General features: G+C 30.3%; 1 protein-coding gene across 1 annotated transcript in view; it reads right to left on the reverse strand.

Moving 5' to 3' along the window:
- Positions 1–498: 498 nt before the first annotated feature.
- Positions 499–20651, reverse strand: part of LOC129222377 (RCC1 and BTB domain-containing protein 1-like) — a 47445-nt gene continuing 27292 nt past the window's right edge. The window contains exons 7-15 of the mRNA XM_054856880.1: positions 18352–18494; positions 18072–18262; positions 16222–16277; positions 16035–16105; positions 14446–14499; positions 8628–8725; positions 7631–7761; positions 2583–2757; positions 499–802 (exon numbers count right to left, since the gene is read on the reverse strand). Coding sequence (XP_054712855.1) covers positions 2617–2757; positions 7631–7761; positions 8628–8725; positions 14446–14499; positions 16035–16105; positions 16222–16277; positions 18072–18262; positions 18352–18494 — 885 coding nt within the window. The 3' untranslated portion in view covers positions 499–802; positions 2583–2616. The remainder of the gene's footprint in view (positions 803–2582; positions 2758–7630; positions 7762–8627; positions 8726–14445; positions 14500–16034; positions 16106–16221; positions 16278–18071; positions 18263–18351; positions 18495–20651) is intronic.

Below are 20651 nucleotides of genomic sequence, written 5' to 3' on the forward strand. Positions count from 1 at the left end.
GACCTTTTCCTCTGGGACGGAGATGGTCGTTATATCGAGCGTCGACTGTATTATTAAATGCAAAATATGGATCTCTAAATTTGCTTAAAAAGATATCCTTTCATATTTAAAGGAAAATATGCCTTATTACTCTAATATTTCAAGTAAACTAAACAAATATTCAGAGAACTAATATATAATATTACATTTTGAACTTACAGTTGGTTCTCTGTTTAACAAAGCTCGATTCAACGACTTTCTCCATTTAAGGATGGGTTTTCTCGGTCCCTGATGCCCCACTGTAGTTTTAGAAACATTCAATTTAAGGACGCATTCTACTTAAGGACGATTTTTTGTGGTCCCTTGAAAGTTTTTAAATAGAGAGCCAACTGTATATTATTTCTTCTGTAATAATAAAGTAAAATCTAACACTATTTCAACAATATTTCACGAACTTTTCAAGCTGTGTAGGGAAACAGCAGAATAATTACACTGCATGACTACAAGTGTCCATTTTTTTTCACTATTACTTATATGATCAACATATTTTCCTCTGGAACCAGGCTCTTAAAAGAACATTTTTTATTACACACGACAAATAGACTTATAAAAGATGAATTTCCTTCAAAATGAAGTCAGCAATAAGCTTTAAGTACCACACCATAATGTTTACTAAGTTTGTACTTTTGTCATTTATAGAGATGCAACTAATAGTTTCAAGGCTTGATTGAATGTATGTACCAGCATATCACAAGAAACTTAAAAACTTCATTCAAAAAGCATAAAATAAATCTTCTTTTCAACTTGTTTAAGGTTCTTTTTCCTATGAAAAAATGAATTACTATTAGTACTAAAATCATGAAGAGAACTTCATTATGAAATAAAGGAACTTAATACAGAGTAAATAAGATGAGAAAATAAAGATTTATTAAAATGACTCGATCAAGTTAAAGGGGAAAAAATTTCCTGCCTAAAAATTGAAAGTCAAGACCATTTTTGTGCCCATATATTTGAATTTCAAAGCAGTGTACAAGAAATTAACTTATGGACAAAACTATTCCCAAAATTGATTTTTAAAAAAAAAAAAAGAAAAGAAAAACTCTGTATGCATGATTTCACTAGTTACACTAAAAAAGAGAGACTAAATTTACAAAGCTAGAAACTTACTCTAGATGAAACTAAAAAGATTTTTTTCCTCGTAATTTTTGAAGGCATAGATAAGATTCAAACATGTGTAAAAAAACCTGAAGTTTAAACAAAACTGATTTTATTAATTAATTGACTTATAGGTTTTATTTCTTTTTGTCAAATTATATGCTTAGGGCTCATAACAGGTTATCGCTTGTCCCTAGAGAAAAAGTGGACCTCAAAAAAATTAAAAAAGATAAAGAAAAGGGTTTTCATCTGAAATTATTTAGATTAAAAATCTTACCAGATCGCAGGGTTGTTTGGTTTAAGGGGGTCCGGGACACATTTTGAAATTTTTTTTATTATGTACTTTAGAGTTTTGAAATTTTTTGAACTGATTCATCATTTATTTAATAAGCAAAATCATAACATAAATATGAAAAAAAATTATTTTTTTATTTAAATTTAATTAGTTTTTTCCAAAAAAATGGGGTTGCTTTAAATTGCTATAACTCAAAATATTGTTGGTCAATTTTCAATTTTTTTTCAAAAAAGTATGCACAAATATCTAGGCTTTAATTTTTATTCGGCGATTTTAAAAATATTGATTCAATAAAAAATAAAAAATATTTGAAGAAAAATTTCGAAAATTTCGAAGATACTTTTTTTTAAAAAAATCATAATTTTTGCAGTAAACATTTTTTTCAAATTCGCCGAATAAAAATTAAAGTAAATTGCTTGAAAAAGATATGCTCCAAGTTTCATTACTTTATCTCTATCGGTTCCTGACTTATAAGAGTTTGAATGCAAGAAATCGGGAAAAATTGCATCATAGAGAAAAACGCGTTTAAAGTTTTAAAGTTATGTACACAGTCGTTAGATGCATGCAACAAAAATAACTATAACTTTCGTTCTATTTAAGGTAGAAACAAGATTCAAACGTCCTCTTAAGCAGAAAAAAACGGAGCAATTTTTCAAATTATAAAAAAAAAATTGCAAAATTTGAGGATTTTTGTGTCCCGGACCCCCTTAAGCGGAGTGTTTTTTTTTTTTTTTGTTTCTTTTTACAATGTAGTTCTTTTTCTTTTTTTTTTTTTTGAAAAACTTGTTGTGTGTGTCTGTGTATGTTGTGAATCTTTTTCCCCCAATGGTTTTCATAAATTTAATATATCATAGGAAAATGCAAAACTCAATTAAAGCAAATTAACCAGCAAAGCTTTAGAGATAAATTACCAATTAATAAATTTTTAAACTTTTTTTAACCAAACCAAACTAACTAACCGATCAAAGAAAATCAATGATAAATGCAAATTAACTTTAAAAACATAATAGTAGAAGAATTAACAATGCATAACTTTTAGAGTCAAACTATTCATACCTTCATCATTTACTACATTGAATTCAAAAATTATCAAATAGCAAATAAGGAAAAAAATAGTTCTTTAAAATAATATAAAACTCTTATATTCACTCACAAATGTATTTTAAAAGCCTAGTTCCAACTCTTTGTCAGTACTTAAATGCTCCATGACGAGCAGCTTTAGATATGAAATTTTTCAAAGTAGGCTCATCAAGTTTATTAAATGCCTCAGTTTGTGCAACAGCAGTAAGATGATTTAAGGCAAATCCAAAACAAAAATCTTCCAATTCCTGAAACATGAAGAAATAATTAGAAGTTTTACAAGTTTGTGTCTAATTCACACTGAATAGTTTACTAATCAGACAAAATAGTGAATGAACAATCAGATTAATTCTTGAGTAGTAATTAATTGTTTACATTTTACATTTAAGTCTGTGATTTAGAACTTAATGTTACAGCTGTTTTCGATTGAAAAATTAAACACCAAGGATAGAAAACACAAGAGCCAAAACATACATAAGCGAGAAAATGTTACTTAATCCATAGTGTCATAGATGCAAGCATCAAAATGAGTTTTTGTAGTTATAGAAACCAAGCATTGAATCGATCACTTAATATTTTATTTGAAACTTACACACTTAATAACCTATAGTCAGTTATCAAAGCAATCTTAATGTAAATGACATGACTTAAATCAGTGGCGGATCCAGCCGATTGTTTTGGGAGGGGCCATCCAAAATTTTTGAACTAACTCGGAATTTCCCAGAAATTTTATTAAAATGAAGTTTTAAAAACTCAATTTTCGGTGTATCGAGACATTAGATGAGGTTATGGATTTAGGAATCTCCCTTGAAAATGCTTCAAAATTTAAATTGCCGAGTAAGTTTTGAAAATTAGGAAACTAAAAACCCATTTTGTCTATTTTTGATGATGTACCGAGAAAGGTCAGGTTTCAGATGCTGGCCCCAAAATAGTTTTTGAAAATAAAGCTTAGAAACCAAAATATTCTGTCATTATGAATGCTCTTATAGCTCTTCAGCTGTCCATCCCAAGAATGCACCTTTAGGTAATGTTTGCTTACATTTAAGGAAGAGTGAAGGTGCTTAGAATCCTTCCTTCCTGTAAATATTTTGCATTTGAGTCTCTAAAAATTCGATTTTTAACTATATTTATACATATTTTAGAAAGGGATGGAAAATTCGTGAGCTCCTCCAAAAACCTCCTTTTAAAGCTATCATCACGGTATAAACTAGGGAGGGAGGGGGTCCTATCAAAGATCGTTTGTAATTGAAGCTAAAAAAATTTCATTTAAGTTGCTTTTAAGCAAGTTAACTGATAAGGTCTGGATAAGCTAGTTTCCGTTCACATTTTTTCCAAATAAAAGACTTAAAATTCAATTTTTTGCTACACATCAAGGCATTTGTGAAAGGGCATGGGAAAAGCTGGTTCTCCCCCTAATTTCGAAATTAAAGCCATAAAAACGAAAATTTAGGCTCTCTTTCGTCTTATGAACAATAGGTATACTCTGAGAACAGCAGCATTTAGAGATCGTCCAAGTGTCTGTAGTTGGAATCAAGAAATAATGTAAAAGATGGCGAAAATTTTTGGAAATAAACGTTTTGTTTTGAGGGTAGGGATAAAATTTATCTCCCAATTAAGGCCTATGCTTCTTTTTCAGTAAAACACGTGTGTTAAATTTTGTTATCTTCTCGTAATTTCTTTTTCTTTTTTTTTCTTAAAAAAATTCCTACAATCACAAGGCTTTGGGAGGGGCCATGGCCCCCATGGCCCCCCTCTAGATCCGCCTCTGACTTAAATGCAGATTGATCATACATAGTTGCTAGTATCCCAATCACAAGAAATGGCAGTTTTCCAATTAGTATGTAGTTGCATTATGTTTCGCACAAATGCTCAAAAAAGACAAGAGACACAATCTACAGGTCCCTTCTCTTAGTTTACACTTTTGACTTATGAAGTAGTTGCTCTAGTTTCAACAATTAGCAGTATACATGCTGAAACACTTAAGCATTTTTGCTACAAGCAGCGTTGTATTATTTATCACTTACCTATAAAATATGGAAGAGATCAACTTGTCATTGAAATAAAATAAGGAGTACTACAAGATATACAGAAGGCTGAAAGGAAGGCATCTTAGGAAACTGAAGTGTTTCTTTGAGCATGAAGATATCAGCCCAGTTTCAAAGTTTTCTAATGAGATTGTCAAGGCCATGGAAGAATTGCATAATAGTTTGGGAATTATAGAAACCAGAAGACTAACTTGAATTCTATTGCTTATAATGTGTGTCATCTTTTGGGTTCGTGCTTTTTGCAGGGTATCTGCTACATTTAGTTTTGAAATCAATGACTTTAAATGATTTTTTATGACTTCTGCTTGTAATTTTCCATGACTCATAGAATGCAATTTCTCCAAAAAAAAAAAAAAACATTAATTTTTCTCACGAATCTCAAAATTAGTGTTTTGTGAAGATTAAATTGCAACCATCTGATCAGTGCTTTGTATATATATTTCTAAAAATTCAAATTAAAGTGAAATGTAACACTACTATTCTAACTAAAAAACAATTTATGCTACAACGACTAGCCAAAACATGAAAAAAATTCTAAAGTTTTCACTTTATAGTTTTTTGCTGCCAAGGACATACATTTATAAATCAAAAATTTTTGAAAATATTTTTTGGATTCCAGCAGATCGTACAAAATTTTTGAATAGGTAAGAATTTACATGTTTACAAAGTTATTGATTTTTCTCCAATCTATCTGACATGAAACTATTTTTTCAATCACTAAAAAACCTGAAAAAAAAATGTTTTAATTGCAGAATGATTTTTCAAAGTAAAAGAAGCTTTAAATAATTTGTAACAATGATGTAACACTACTGAAGAACAGCAAACAGTTCAGATTATTTTTACTTATTTTTTGCCTTTTTTTTTTTGAATTCTTTTAAAAATAAATATTTTATCTTATACATATAAAATCTGAGTATCTATCTATCTATCTATCTATCTATGTCCAAGCTTCTTCTCCCGAACGACAGTGAACTGACCATCGAACCAGGTATCGATGGATTTGTCATCTTCCCATCTTCATGTTTGGCTATTTAACATAATCCTCCGATAATAATTAGCGGAGATATCAATTAAAAACTATTAATTATGACCCTTAGATTTCAAAATAAAATCCCTATTTTTCGAAGGCTTTCCTCCATTCAAATTATTATTCAGTGGTTCATCTCAACTTTCCGTAATAATGCTTCTATTAAAATTTGTAGATGTATGTGAAGAAATTCGTTAAATGAAAGATTAGTTGCCATTTTTTTTCTCGAATATAAACAAAAAAAATTTTTGGTTTTTGTTTTGAGGCTTTTCCTGCAATCGGGGGTTTTAAAATGTTTACTTTTTGGTTATTTTCCCGCAATCTGCCGCAAAATTTTACTGATTTTTTTGGTTCAAGCCTGATTGTTGAACACGCGTCACTAGACATAACTATTATTTTCGAGGTGCACCGTGCAAAGCCGGGCAACGCAGCTAGGGGCCTTAATCAGGCAGCCTTAAATCAGGTTGTTTAAGTTGTTTACTTTTCGATTATTTTGCCGAAATCTGCAGCAAAATTTTGCTGTTTTTTTTTTTTTTTGTTCAAGCCTGATTGTTAAATACGCGTCACATGACATAACTTTCATTTTCGAGGAGGACCGTGCACGTCGTAAAGTAAATGAGTGATTTACAAGTTATTTGAGTTCTTTGAGGGTTTGTACCTGGAAAACGGATTGATGTAATTCTTGTACGACCATGTGGATAGAATCCATCCAAATATTTATCTGAGTGGTATGTTGCATTAATAAACACCCGGGCAACGCCGGGTAGTAGACTATTTTATGTAAAAAGCGGATTGTTATTGTGCATAAATATTTCCGATATAGTCTATCAGATGTAATTCAGTTTAACGTGAGTAAAGATTATAGTTGATAATGCATATATTTTCCCCTTTTGTGCTGACTGAAAATGTACTCATAACTTGTATCATTGATAACGATTATTAACGTTGATGAGGTGTTTTGGCAAAAATATGTTTTACTGGTGTTTTGCAAACCTTGCTTTACGCGCATTTATTTATTCCTTAACGCGTTAGAAACTAGTGTCAGTGTACTACAAAAGCATCAACTGGACTGCTCTTACATTTTTTAGGTAGCCCGTGCAACGCCGGGCACGCAGCTAGTTTTATATATAAATAAAGAATCAAAATTTAATTCTGTCAAAAGCTAGTAGTTTTCTAAAAAAAAAAAAATGTGACTAGCAGTAATTTAGTAAATACTAAAATAAGTTTACAAATGATAATATAAATAAATAATCATAAAAAAAATAAAAATATTAAATTACTTAATAATTAACTTACTGGACATTATCAGATATATTACTGCCAAAATCTTAGAATAGGTTATTTTATAGACTAATTTTATTTTCTAAAATCTTCATTCACTTGAGACACTGCTGGAAATTAATGACAATTTTTATAAGTCTCTTGAATTCGATGAAAATGGCTAAAAATTTTGAAATCTAATTTGTGCAACAAAATTAGAAGTTTACAAGTCCTCAACTAAACATTTCAACATATAAGAAGGGTTGAAAATAATGCTAAGTACAAAATTACACATGCCCAAACAGTAGAATCACATAATAAAGAAAAAGGAGCAAGAAAAGTGGATGCAATCAGATTTTGAAATGTGAAAAATCTGGACTGAAACATAATAGCGTAAGAAATGGCTAAGATGACTAAATTTTACACCTAACCTGTAGAATTCGATAAATATGTACGTTCTTGAAACCACAATCATTGGCTAATTCTCAGTTTAAATGATTTTTGAGCATTTGTTACTGCAAATCACGACTTTTAGCAAAATTCATGAGTTCAGTGTATAATTGTGATAAATCAACATCCAGCAATTAATCATATCTTGTTTTTGGATATGATACAGATTCTTGTGACTTTTTTATTTTTATTCTTTATTGAGGTTATAAAAGTTGTCTTTTGTTCTGTCAGACAACTTTTAAAACTTGAGACTTTCGACTTTTTTTTCTTTTTTTATGAAATCAACAAACACATTACAAAATAATATTCTTAATATTTTTCACAATGTTTTTGATTTACCTTTGCAGTATATTTTATTGCAGCAGCATAAAGCATTGCAACATTCTCTACAGTGATACCATGCTTGATAATGCATTCACAATGTCGTTTTAATTGCACCTCACAATATGAATTGGCAAGATCCAAAAGACCTAAACAAAAATTCAATGCGTTAAAATTTGTAAATTAAGTTCTAAAGCATAATAACAAAGGGAAAAACCAACACAAATATTTTAAATAAGGGAAGGCTGCCGTCAATGAACCACATAACTTCTTAATTTAAATTTGAATAAATAAAATTGCTTTTTTCTATACATCGACAGGAAATTTTACGCTATTTTTTTTTCTTTTATTGAAGCCTTATTGTTGAGACTACGCCACTTGACAAAACTTTTATTTTCGAGGTAGATTGTGCATTGGTTGGCAATGCAGCTAGTAAATACTTAAAGTGAAAGGATATATTCACAAAATAAAGAATGAAGATGAAATTAATTTTTGTTTGTATATGAATTAAATAGTAAGTATCAAGCTTATAAACTATCATGAACTGCTAACATTTACATATGTGGTTTAAATTACCATTGGGAATTTTTAGAATCATTTGTAGAATCTGTTTACTTGATTTTTCAAAAACCGGAAATTATCAAAAAAATATTAATGCAACCCAAAGGCTAATCGAACATCGTACTTTTGATTTTAATGTGTGCATATTATGAATACTTAGTTTAAATTGCTCTGTTTGTTTAAAATAAACAATTCATACTTTGTTCTATTTATTTATTTATTATTTTTTTACTATTATTTATTTTTTTAACACTCATTGAGTCTTGGTTTCAGTGCCAGCACACAATGTTTTTAGTTGAATTATGTAAAAAAAGTACTTTTTCCCCTTACATTCAAATATGAAGACCCAACTCGTAATAAAAACAATTCAGAAGCGTTATGTGTGTGGTGCTCCAACTCTTTCAAACACTTATTAATAACATAACTTTTATTTTAAAAAAATCATAATAATTACCAATAGCATCTTCAGGAGGTAAATCAACTTCATCAGTATATAAGTACTTCAAAAATGCCCGATACACAGGATATGAAAACTGAGTGATGTCAATAGTGCTGTGGAAAAAAGAAAGATCAGTAAAATCTCATGGCCCTCTAAATGAACAAAAAACAGTACATGTTCTTAAACAGTGCATGTATTCTAGGTTTCAACCAGTGGTTGGAAGTAGCGCGCTACAAGTAACAATGGTACTGTAGTAGATATTTTTTTGCATTTTTTAGTGTAGCATACTACTTTTTAAAAAAAGTAGCGTAGTGTGTAGTTAGATACAAAAAAATAGTAGTTTGTAGCAATTTCTTGAAACTGCTTTTAAATTTTAAAAAAAAAAAAAGAATTTTTTAAAAAATGTTAAGCATTTTTCATAATGCACTCAAAAGGACAAAAGAACTTTTCTGGGTAAATATTACAGTAATAACGATTTACTATAATATAATTACCTTTTATTATAATTATACTATAATTACTACAGTATTTGTAAAGTGGGTTGAATAAACAGTTCTTATGAGTTCAACTCAGGGTTCGAAAATATCATGATATTTTCTAAAGTATCGAAAATATCCGACATTTTGATGTATACCCGATATTTTTAATCAGCACAAACTTAAGTCTTCAAAATAGTAAGTGCATCCTCAAATCACACTCTATATTCTTATAATGTTATTACAATATGTAGACTTAAAATTATTTTTTTTTTATTATTTGCATCTAGTATTTCATTTAACATTTTTTTTCAATTTCAATGGTGTTAATTTAACATTAGCTGTTTTACTCATTTTTCTTGTTACCTAGTTTTACACAGTTATATGATTCAGAAATAAGATATGCATTAGTTAGTGCACAGTCATAAGACAGTTCCTTTTTCTGACCAATGTTTATTATTTAACTAGGCACTTTTAATATGGATTAAAACTGTTACATTACTAATAATTTTATGAATATAAAATAAAAAAGGAATATTATATTACTTTATTATACTAATGATGTAATAATACATCATTAAAATATAGTTCATAACTTTTTGATTATTTTTAATAATAAATGAACAATATTACTATAATTGATAATTTTTATATTAAAAATACCATAGTTGGAAAAATTAACATAAAAAAATAACAAAATATCATGATATTTTCAAAATAAATATCGGATATATATCGTGATATATATCAGTGAACCCTGGTTCAATTATGGCATAAACAGGGTTCATACACTAACAGGTTAAAAAAATCCATGAGTTTTCCAAGACTTCTTCATGACTTCATAAAAATTTTCATGCCCTTGTTATATAAAGAGAATAGTACTATTTAATATCAAATTTGCCAACTTTTTTTTAGAAAGGAGTAAAGCCACTCACTACCTCATTGACAAACTTAGTTGGGATTGAAAAAATATCAGTGTCCACCTAAAAAACTTGCCTATTCTTATTTGTCTACATAACATAAATTGAAGAAAAGTAAAAATGCAGTGAATGGAATATAATGATGCTTAAATGTCTAATAATTTGCTTTTAACTGGCAGAATGATAATGAATGGGACAAAGGTTAAAAGAGTCATTACTAAGTTCCAATAAATTTGCTTCAAAAGTTGCCTTTTAGTGTCAACAGTACATTTAATCATCCACATAACTTGACAGTATTTTGGTTCTTTAAAGTAAATTACTTCCTTTAGTAAATTCATGTTTTTAAACGAGATATTTATCTTTAAAAAAACATTCAGTAGTGAATAAATCTTCTGATTCAAATGTACTTTTTTTTATTTGCACATTTTCAAATGCATGTAAATTAATATATTCAGAAATTCCGGAACATAGTATTTGGGTCCTGACATTGAAACTAGAAGCAGGTAGCATGGATTAGTTTTGCAGGTTGTATGTCGAGCACTACTGTTTTCGAGTATTAGAATTCCCTATCTCTGTATTTTAATACCAAACAAAAGATCTTTATTTCCTAAAACCTTCAGGAAATTTAGACAAACTCCCATAAATTTAATAACATTCTTATGAGTGATGGAAATGAGCTCGGATGCAATTGAATTGAGGTTTTTGAGTGGGCATGGCAAAATTAAGAACGTGTTCGCTAATACAGAAAATAAAATATAAGAAGTGCTGAAAATAATGGTAAATTCAAATTGAGTGATGTCCAAGCAGTAAGTTTATATTGCAAAAAAAAAAAGACGAGCGGTTGCTGCTGAAGTGGATACCAATGAGATTTCAAAATTCAGATTTGTTTTTTAGGATCGTTCAATTTTCCCACTTTTAATGGGTTTTCATGTGCAATACGATTATATCACTCAAGATTTCTAATGCTGTTTTAGCTACTGTTGCTTTCCCTTTGCCCAGAACAATTTTTCATGACTTTAAATAAATTTCCATGACTTTGAATGAAATTTTCAATTTTCCATGACTTTTCCAGGTCTGAAGTTTGCTTATTTTTTTCCATGACTTTTCAGAATTTCCTTGACTCATACAAACCCTGCATAATGAAATAAATAAATAATGAATTAACACTTTGTTTTAATGTGTATTATATAAATTATTTTTTTTTATCTTAGATATAATCACTACTTAATAAACTTTAGTTTTGTTGAGCTCTTCAAACAGCCTCGCAAGGAACAGGGCTCCATACAAGGCCAATATTTTAAATCAGTCGTTCAACTTAAAACTACAGTTAGTTGTAGTAATCAAAATATCTACTTTTACTAAAACTAAAAAACAGCTCTTTCATTTCAGCAAAATATTAAGTGTTTAACATATTATAATCTACTTTTAAAAACTCAACAAATATTTCTTGAACAGCATTGTATAACTAATAACATATTAATGAAAATTATTTAAAAATTACTCTCATGAGTATTATATCGATAACAAATAAGTTTCCAATGCATATTAGAATGAAATTATTAATAAAAAAAATAATTCAAAATGACCTATTATGGGTCTGTTCTTTGAAAGGCCAAAATGTTCCTAAGAAGTCTAAACTAACAATTACCATCTATGACAAGCTTTTTTTTTTATATTTAAAAAATTACATTCACTACTTAATAAATGGTTTCTAACAGTGTCTTGGAATATTGAATTTTAACGCTGCAGCATTTGTATTAAGTTTTGTACTGATTTCATGGTACATCTTAAACTATCTTCAACCCATGTACTTCCACTTTTCCTAGGTTTTGATTCTGACATTCTTGAAATCTGAAATTATGAGTATAAAATTTAATCATCCATACTATTATCGACTTATTTTTAAAACCATTTCTACAGAAATAATCATTCCACAAAATAAATTTCAAGATATATTTGTAATGAAATATTTCAACAGAACTATCTATTCAGTCTAGGTTAAAAAGTTGAATAACCCTTATCTTAATAAGCAAATTTTTGATTGGCCTTACAAGGAAACACCGGCTTTCATAGGAACACTACCAATAATTAATTTTAAAAAATTTTTCTTTATTACGATAGCAAATCCTTATATGAGAATTTATAGTTAAAAAAAATAAGATAATAGGTTCGTTACATAAAAATTACCTTTTGCTGTGTGCGATTACAATTTTGATGTCAAGGACCAAAGTCAGCGAAACAAGGGCCCGCACTAACAAAAAATAGCGACATGAGCGACTCGCCGCCGCATCTGTGTTTTTCAGTTTGATGGAGCTAAGTGTGGGTGGAAGGAATTTGTCATTTACATGAAAATAACAATGACTTTTTTTTGTAGTTGACCTTCAAAGAAGCATCTTCCATGGTACACCGACGTTATATTAATAAGTCTCCCACATAGTACCCAAAGATATGGATTTTTTTCAAGGTTAAGTAAAATTTTAATTTTAAATACATTATATTTTTAATTAATTATTCATTTGCAAATGTTGATCTGAAAATGTGTTCGCTAATAGTTTTTGAACTTGATATTTTATTTAATTTTATAAGTAATGTTTTAAAAGATAAATAGAAAAAAAATCAATTTTTTGAAGAAAAATGTATGCTAAGTGTGTGTGTGGGATACCTAAATGTTTTTGAGTTTGAATAAATGCGTTTGTAGTACATGTGGGGTATAGGAACAATATTTTATCAACAGAAATTTCGAGTTTCTAAAAAAGGTTTTTTTTTTTTATTTGACTTTGCATACAAGTGCTGGTTTACACTTTTCAGACACCAGTCGGCATGGATTGTCATAGTTCAAATTCTATGAAACTTTTTTTTCACAGTTGTTCTGACATAAGAGGAAATACATAAAAAGGTATGCGACTTGAAAAATCGATTTTCATTTTTTGTGGGACATTCACTCTTCATTCACTTACTTCTTGAACAGTAGCGAAGTAGCAACTTCATTTCAAAAGTAGTTTGTAGTTGCTACATTTTCAAAAACAGTAGTTGTAGTTAACTACATTTGAACAAAATAGTTGTAGTTCCATACAAAAAAAAAATGTAGTTTTCCAACTACTTGTTTCAACTATAATAATGAATGATTGGATCGTGATTTCATTACAGGATTCACAGGCTATTAGGGTCAACTGTTGAAAATAAAATGAAATAAAAAACACAAAATAACATTCAAGACTGGTAACTGACAATAATCAAGACTGGTTCAACGTAACCATTGGTCCAATGAAACAACTCTCTACATAAAGTGTGATGTTTTGAACAAAAATGTACATGGTAGTTACAAACTAAGAACTTCAGTAAGAATAAATTTTGTTACTGGGCTCCATCAGTAAATATATGCAGCAACAGGGCTGGTCCTAGCGGTATACAACATAAACAGCCACTTGGGCTCTCAAGTAGAGTAGGGCTAAACTAGCCAATTAAAAAAAAAAAATAAATAAATAAATAAAAATAAATGAAAGCAAAAAAGGAATCATTTTCTTCACCTTCAAGTTTCAGTAACAATGTTCTGTTTTCAGAACGGAAGGGTTTAGCTTTTAATGAAGCATCGGATAGGAAGGGTCATTCAGTAACTGCTTTTAGTATTTTGCGTCTACGATACAAGGTTTCTTGTAATTTTTGATAAGTATTTTAATATAGTTAATTCACTCTTAATAATAAAACAACTGGTTTTTAAATGAATCACTTTATTGAGTTTTTGAATTTTATATTAAACAAAATGATATCTATTTTCATTTGAAATAAGTATGAAATTTTGGCAACTTTTAGTCAATCACTATCAGTAAGATGGCAATCTAGGATTGATGTTAAAAACAAAGAGAGTATAACTTGAAAAGTTCAGTAAGAATTAAGGAAAAGGGGAACTTCTTCCTTTTTGTTTTGTTCTAAACTATCTCGTAAATAAGAAAACCAATTTTTCAAATTCAGATTTTAGTTTTAAAAATATAAAACTGTACAGAATATTTTTCAGTCAGAATATGGAACTATTTTGTTGAATTATTTGCAAAACATGCTAATTAATGTAAAAAAAAAAATTCAATGCTTTTTCCTTTTTTTTTTGAATTTTTTTTTTTTTTTTTTTTTGAATGAACCTAAGCTTTCTACAGAAAGGCTTAGGTTTTCTGAGTTTCTTGGATTTCAATGGATGTTTTTTTCTACATGCTCATGAGTAGAAACAATTAGAGATCACATTCCAGACATTTTTTTTTACAACATAAATACAGATCCCACTAACTATGGGTTTCTAGGGGAGAAGGGACGCCAAATTATAATCCACTTGTGCAGAATTTTTTTTACGAGGAGGATCTATGCAGTTTGTTTATTTGAAACTACAACCTTCACATATGTCGTAAGTTCTGAAGTGTGCAACAATCAAAGATAGCAAAATAAACTTACTCTTTTTCATCTTCTCCCCAGTGCGACTGAAACATAGATCTAAAATGCTCACATCTAGGGGGAAAAGTAGAACCAAATTAAGCTGTAAAGACTTTTTTGGAAAAATTGTCAAAAATTAGATATAAAGTGTAAACAAATTGAAGGCATTCATATACATGTATTTCCAATATTATTTCTTTTAGGGATCTAAAATATTGCCCCCTTCCACAAAAACAAAAGGAATTGTTTAATACAATACATAAAGCGGAAAGAAAATTTAACTCAAAAAACGTATTTGTTTCTTTTATGAATTAAATTTTATGCTAAGAGAAAAATTTATCTTTCTTTCTGTAAAAGCTAAGGAAATAACTACAGACTTTTCAATGTTGACACTAAAAAATATTACTTATTTCGAAATTTCTAGATCAAACACAATAAAATACCTATGCACATGAGTATTTTCAAACTCAAAACACTGCTTATTAGACATTCAAACAAATATGTGGACTAATTTTTTTTAACTGAAAATCTCTCTTTAATTTCACTTCAAAGATTTAAGTGTAGTTTTGAGGCACTCTTTTCTAAGGGAAAGATTTATGGAACATTTGGATTATTCATTGCAATCAAATCAGAAGGTTCAAGGCTACAGACTAACTAATAAATGGAAAATTTCAATGTTCTATGACTAACCATTTTTGAGCTAAGCAAGATATACACAGACACAATTAGTTACAAAAGTCTGGTCGAATAGAAGAATGCAATCTTAGCGCACAGCTTGACAAAATGCAGGCCTTGAATAAAAATATTTCAACATTCTATGGCTACCTGCTTTGGAGTTGCACAATACATACGAGGCAGTGAGAAGCAAAGGGATTCAAGTGGCAAAATTTAAAATTTGGAGATAACCAGTACACAAGGTAAGTGAACCTTTCCTCTGTCTGGGGGCAAGAGATGGTACTAGTAGCCTTGGTTGTTGCTGCTATACAATATGATTTGGAAAAAAAAATCAATGAAAGCCTACCAAGTTTGTTATCTTTAAAAGCGTTTTACTCGAAATGTGAAAATGTCCACTTACATCCCTTTGCTTCTCACGGCCTCATATGTACAAACAGAGCTCGAGAGAAAACTTTGTTAAGAGGCTCAGGAACAGTCAAAATGGGTTTTTCAGATGTCCATAACTATATGTATGTAAAGACAACCCACATACAAAAAATCCAAGATTGATTTACAATGCCAATTTATGCTTAAAAGTTGAAATCTGAACAAGAAGTTCTTTTTGGGATTATTATACTAACACTACTATTATACTAATACACTAAAATCTCATTACAGAAAACACTAATGCAACAAAATATTTTTTTCAGCAGAATAAATTTTCAGTCCTGTTTCAGTTGCCATTACATGGTTTAAATTCAATTACAAAAAACTTTTTATTACGATGAGCAAAATTTGGGGCTATGTGAAGTTCATTGTAAGCCGATTTAACTGTACACTTCCTTTACTTCATGCAAAGAGGCAAAAACAAAATAAAATTTTTACATTAGTAAATGCAAGTTCATAAAAAATTTTAATAAACAAAAAATACAAATGAGGGAAAACTTACAACTCACCTAATTTTTAAGATAGATTTATGGACAAATATTAGTTTTCCATCAACGTTAAATTTCAAATCACTTGTTTCCTAAATATCCAGAAAACAGACAGATTAACAACTTGAGCTTATTTATTAGAGCTTATTATTACACATTGAGCTTATTATTACACATAAGAAATTTTATAAACAAGAAAAAGTCTTACTTCTTCATCAAAAGCTTGTCTTAAACTATCAGCCACTCTATTAGTTAAGACAACATCTGCAAAATACAAATTTTAAATAAATAAGCAAGAAACTTCAGCAAAACATTAATCTCAAACTATTTTACACATTAAATCTTTCATACATAAGAAAAAGAAACCATATTTTAAAAAACATTTCCTCCAGGCAGTTCATCTTTTAAAATAATACATTTTAGCTAGTTAATACTTATTTCTTTGGGCAGAATCAAATATGATATGAACTCAGCATTTTATTTAATAATCTACAGTTGGCTCTCTGTTTAATGACTTTCAAGGAACCACAAAAATTCATCCTTAAGTAGAATGCGTCCGTAAATTGAATGCTTCTAAAACTACAGTAGAACATTTGGGACCGTTAAAAGTCGTCTTTAAATAAAGAAAGTCGTTAAATAGAGCGTCATTAAACAGAGAGCCAATTGTACTTAATTTTAACCTCTTGAAGACCAATGTAAGTCCAACTTCATACTAAATGAGCAGCTCAATATAATTATACCACATTTTTAAGTTGTGTAAACAATGTACTACTAATGAAAAACTCTTTGATGTAGTCTCATTAGACCTGAACATCATTTTTGAAACATTATACTGCTACAAAAGGCCTACTTTTCATCACCAGTGATGATGATGAATGCTCCCCTTCATTGCGCTTGAGATGCTTTTAGCAAACATTTATTTGCTGTGTTGAAGGAATGTCTTTTGAACCAAGCAGATCTAGAAATTTCAACCTTCTTAAAAGTCTTAAAAGGTCAAGACATTATAAATTATTTTCAGTTTTTGTGTGTGATATCTGTCTTTTACAAATGCAGAAATTTTGAAAACACTTTGCTACTTCAGACAACATTTTTAAATCAAAAGATTATTTTTGATTTTTTTCAAACACTCAATTCTAAAGATACTTGCTATTAATCATCATCATCATCTTTTTTTTTCCGGCACTACAGCCTAGGGCAGGCCAAGACCATCTCAATCAGTTTCCTCCATCCCGCCCTATCAGAAACAGATTTCTTCCATCCACTGAGGCCAACAGTTTTTAAGTCTTTTTCGGCACAGTCGAGCCATCTGGTTGGTAGGCGGCACCTCTTGCGCGCACCATCTGGAATTGTGAAGGTGACTTTATGGGTTGGGTCCCTACTACCTAGTCTAAAGAGATGCCCCAGCCATCTGATGTGATTGGCTTTAATAAAGTGGATAATATCTGGCTGTTTATAGAATTTTTTATGTATCTCAAAATTATAGAGAGTGCACCATCTGTTGTTTTCCTGGACAGCACCAAAAATTCTTAAAATTTTCCTTTCAAAAACCATCAATTTCTCTTCTGCTTTAGTTAAAGCCCAACACTCACTTCCATAAGTTAGGACTGGTCTTAAAAGGGTCTTGTATATGTTTATTTTTGTACTTTGACGAAGAAGTTTACTTTTTAATTGGCTCGCTTAACTCCTCAACGGATTCAAATGAGTAGCCATTAACAAAGAATGGGGTAGAATCAAATGATTTATGGTTTATTTCCATTATTTGGTTTTGTCAGCATTAATGCTAAGGCCCATTTCTTTAGAAGCAGCCTCAATAGCAATGAAAGCATCCGCGTGACAGCTCTTTTGGACCTTCCAATTATGTCGATATCATCGGCATATGCAAGAATCTGTACTGTTCGTTGAAGAATAGTGCCTCGAGTATTGATACCAGAAGATGCTATTAATCATAGTCAGAACAATTTTATTTTCATTTGACATTAAAAAAAAATCTATTATAAAATCATCATGACTAATAAACAAGTTTTTTTTAAATCAAAAATAACAGTCAAACTCTCATACCTAAATCCATAGGTCTCCAAGTCACAGCAGGAGATGCAAAACATGTGAAGACATCATGTAAGGAATGAAAAGGTGTTTCAGCTGGTGATGTTACAGCTTGTCCACGACATTGGCCCCACATATAAACTTTTGATGTCTGTGTTAAAGCAGCAGATATGTGGTTGTAGTGTGAAGCAGCAATTTCAACAACTCTGGAAAACAATACCAGTCATTATTCTAGGTAAAAGTTTAGAAAAAATTCAGGAAATTATAAGTAATAAAAAAATGTAATAAAAATTACCTTCCTATCTCAAAAGCAATTTTAACAGGCAATACTTGATTTGCTTTGTTACCTGTGCCAAGTTGACCATAGGAATTAGCACCCCATGCATACAATATACCTTCATCGGACAAAGCCATTGTATGAGCATAGCCACAAACTATCTGTAAATAAAAGGAAAGGAAATTTTGAAATTTTTTTAATCTTCATTTTTTACTGCATATTTTACACTATTTCCTGACAGCAAATCACATGTAGTAGAAACATATTCAGGAGTTGAAAATCAAATACCAATTTTCGGAGTACCCTAGTAGCATAAAAAAATTTCAGGTCTGAGTCAGTATTAAACTTTGTAGTTGAATAAATCATATTTTTAAATCAACTTGCCATTTTTATAGCTAGAGATATTACAATTTTGCAATTATATTTACATTTTTGTAGCAAAAAATATTGCTATTTGTCAGGGCCGTGTCCAAAGGGGAAGGGTTTTAGAAGTTAAACCCCTCCCATTGGGAAAAAATAATATAAAACCAAATAAAAATAAAAAGTGCACATTTGACTTAAAACTAACTTGAATGTAGAAGTTTGTGCACAGCATTTTTTTAAAAAACACATCCCCTTTAAAGTCTCCCGGCAATTTAGAAATGTCCTTTCTTTTTGACTAAAATCATCTTTTGGAAAAAAAAGTGATGGAGGATCCATTGAATAGGCAATCAATCTAAAGCATTCACTGCATTTAAAATTGCATTGCATAAAGTGGCATTTCACCAAAAGAGACAAGTGTTGTCTCTATGAAGATGCATAGTGATTGTGTTTGGTATTGTAATTTGCATTTGCAACAAACCCCTTCCTATTTAGTTTGCCAAGCATTATCTCAGAAGATAAAACCAGAAAACAGTACTTGTTGCAATAAACTGCACAGTAAACACAATTAAGTTTGAATCTAAAATGAATAAATACTGAGGTTACTAGCGTAGCCAGAATTTACTTTCTGAGAAATGGGGTTCATAATGGTCCTTACATGTACAGCACTACCTCGTTTATCAAGCCTAGCTTGGACCAAAAAAAATCCGAATTAACGAAAATCTGGGAAAAAGCAAAAACACATGAGCAGACTTATCTTTTATTCAAGCAAAAAACAATGCTTTCTAACAAAAGTAGAAGTTACTTCAAGTTGTAACTCAGGGAACTCGAGAGGAGGCGATTTTGGATCTAGTTTTTTGTGACATAGGTAGTTTTGTTCAGGGGTTGACTGTAGGGAAGCATATTGGAGATAGTGATCATAACAGCATTAGGTTCCGGGTTAAATTTGAAGTGTGCAAAGATGATAATTTTAGGTTTGTGCCCAATTTCAGAAACACTGATTTTGTTGCACTTAGGCAGAGCTTGAAAGAGGTTTTTTTGTCAGGGTTGGAAAATAGCGACGTAGATCAGCAGTGGACGGAATTTAAGGATAAACTTGCTAAAACCGTTGGGGACTATGTTCCATTTAGGAGAAAAGGTGTTAGTACCAAAATTTGGCCCATGTGGTTCTCCAGGGAGACTAAAGAAGCTCTTAATTATAAGCAAGCCACTTTTCGTAAGTTTAAAGAAACTGGTCAGAGTGCGGAGAGGCTCCAGTATGGTAAGGCAAGGCGAAATTTTAAGTATTTGGTACGGATTCAGAAAAGGGAATTGGAGCAAAGGCTGGCAGATGACATTGATGGGAACCCTAAGAGGTTTTTTGCTTACGCTAATTCTGGGAAAGCTCGAAACAGTCAAATTGGGCCTTTGGTTGATGAGTATGGAAATTTAATCCAAAACGATAGGGATATTGCAAATGTTCTAAATAACTTTTTTTCCAGTGTGTTTAACGATAACTGTATCTCAACAGTTGACACTAACAAGACACAAGCTATATACAGCTTGAGGATTTGGTATTTTCCAGGGAGGAGGTTTTATTTCATTTGAAAAAGATTAAAGCAACTAAAGCTCCGGGACCAGATAATATTTATCCAAAAATTTTAGTTGAATGTGCAGAGGAATTAGTGGATGTTATTTTGAATATTTTCAATGCTTCTTATAACTCGGGGATGGTGCCAAAGGACTGGAAGCTGGCTAACATAACGCCACTCTTCAAGAAGGGGTCTAAAGGTGTTGCTGGGAATTATAGACCTGTAAGTTTGACTTCGGTGATTTGTAAGATTTTCGAAACTTTGATCAAAATTAAGATCATGATGTTCTTAGAGAATAATAGTCTGTTGACTAGTTTGCAGTATGGTTTCAGGAAAGGTAAATCCTGTACTACTAATTTATTGCATTTCTACGACAAGGTTACCTCA

The sequence above is a fragment of the Uloborus diversus genome, chromosome 1, assembly GCF_026930045.1.
Source record: "Uloborus diversus isolate 005 chromosome 1, Udiv.v.3.1, whole genome shotgun sequence".
NCBI lineage: Eukaryota > Metazoa > Arthropoda > Arachnida > Araneae > Uloboridae > Uloborus > Uloborus diversus.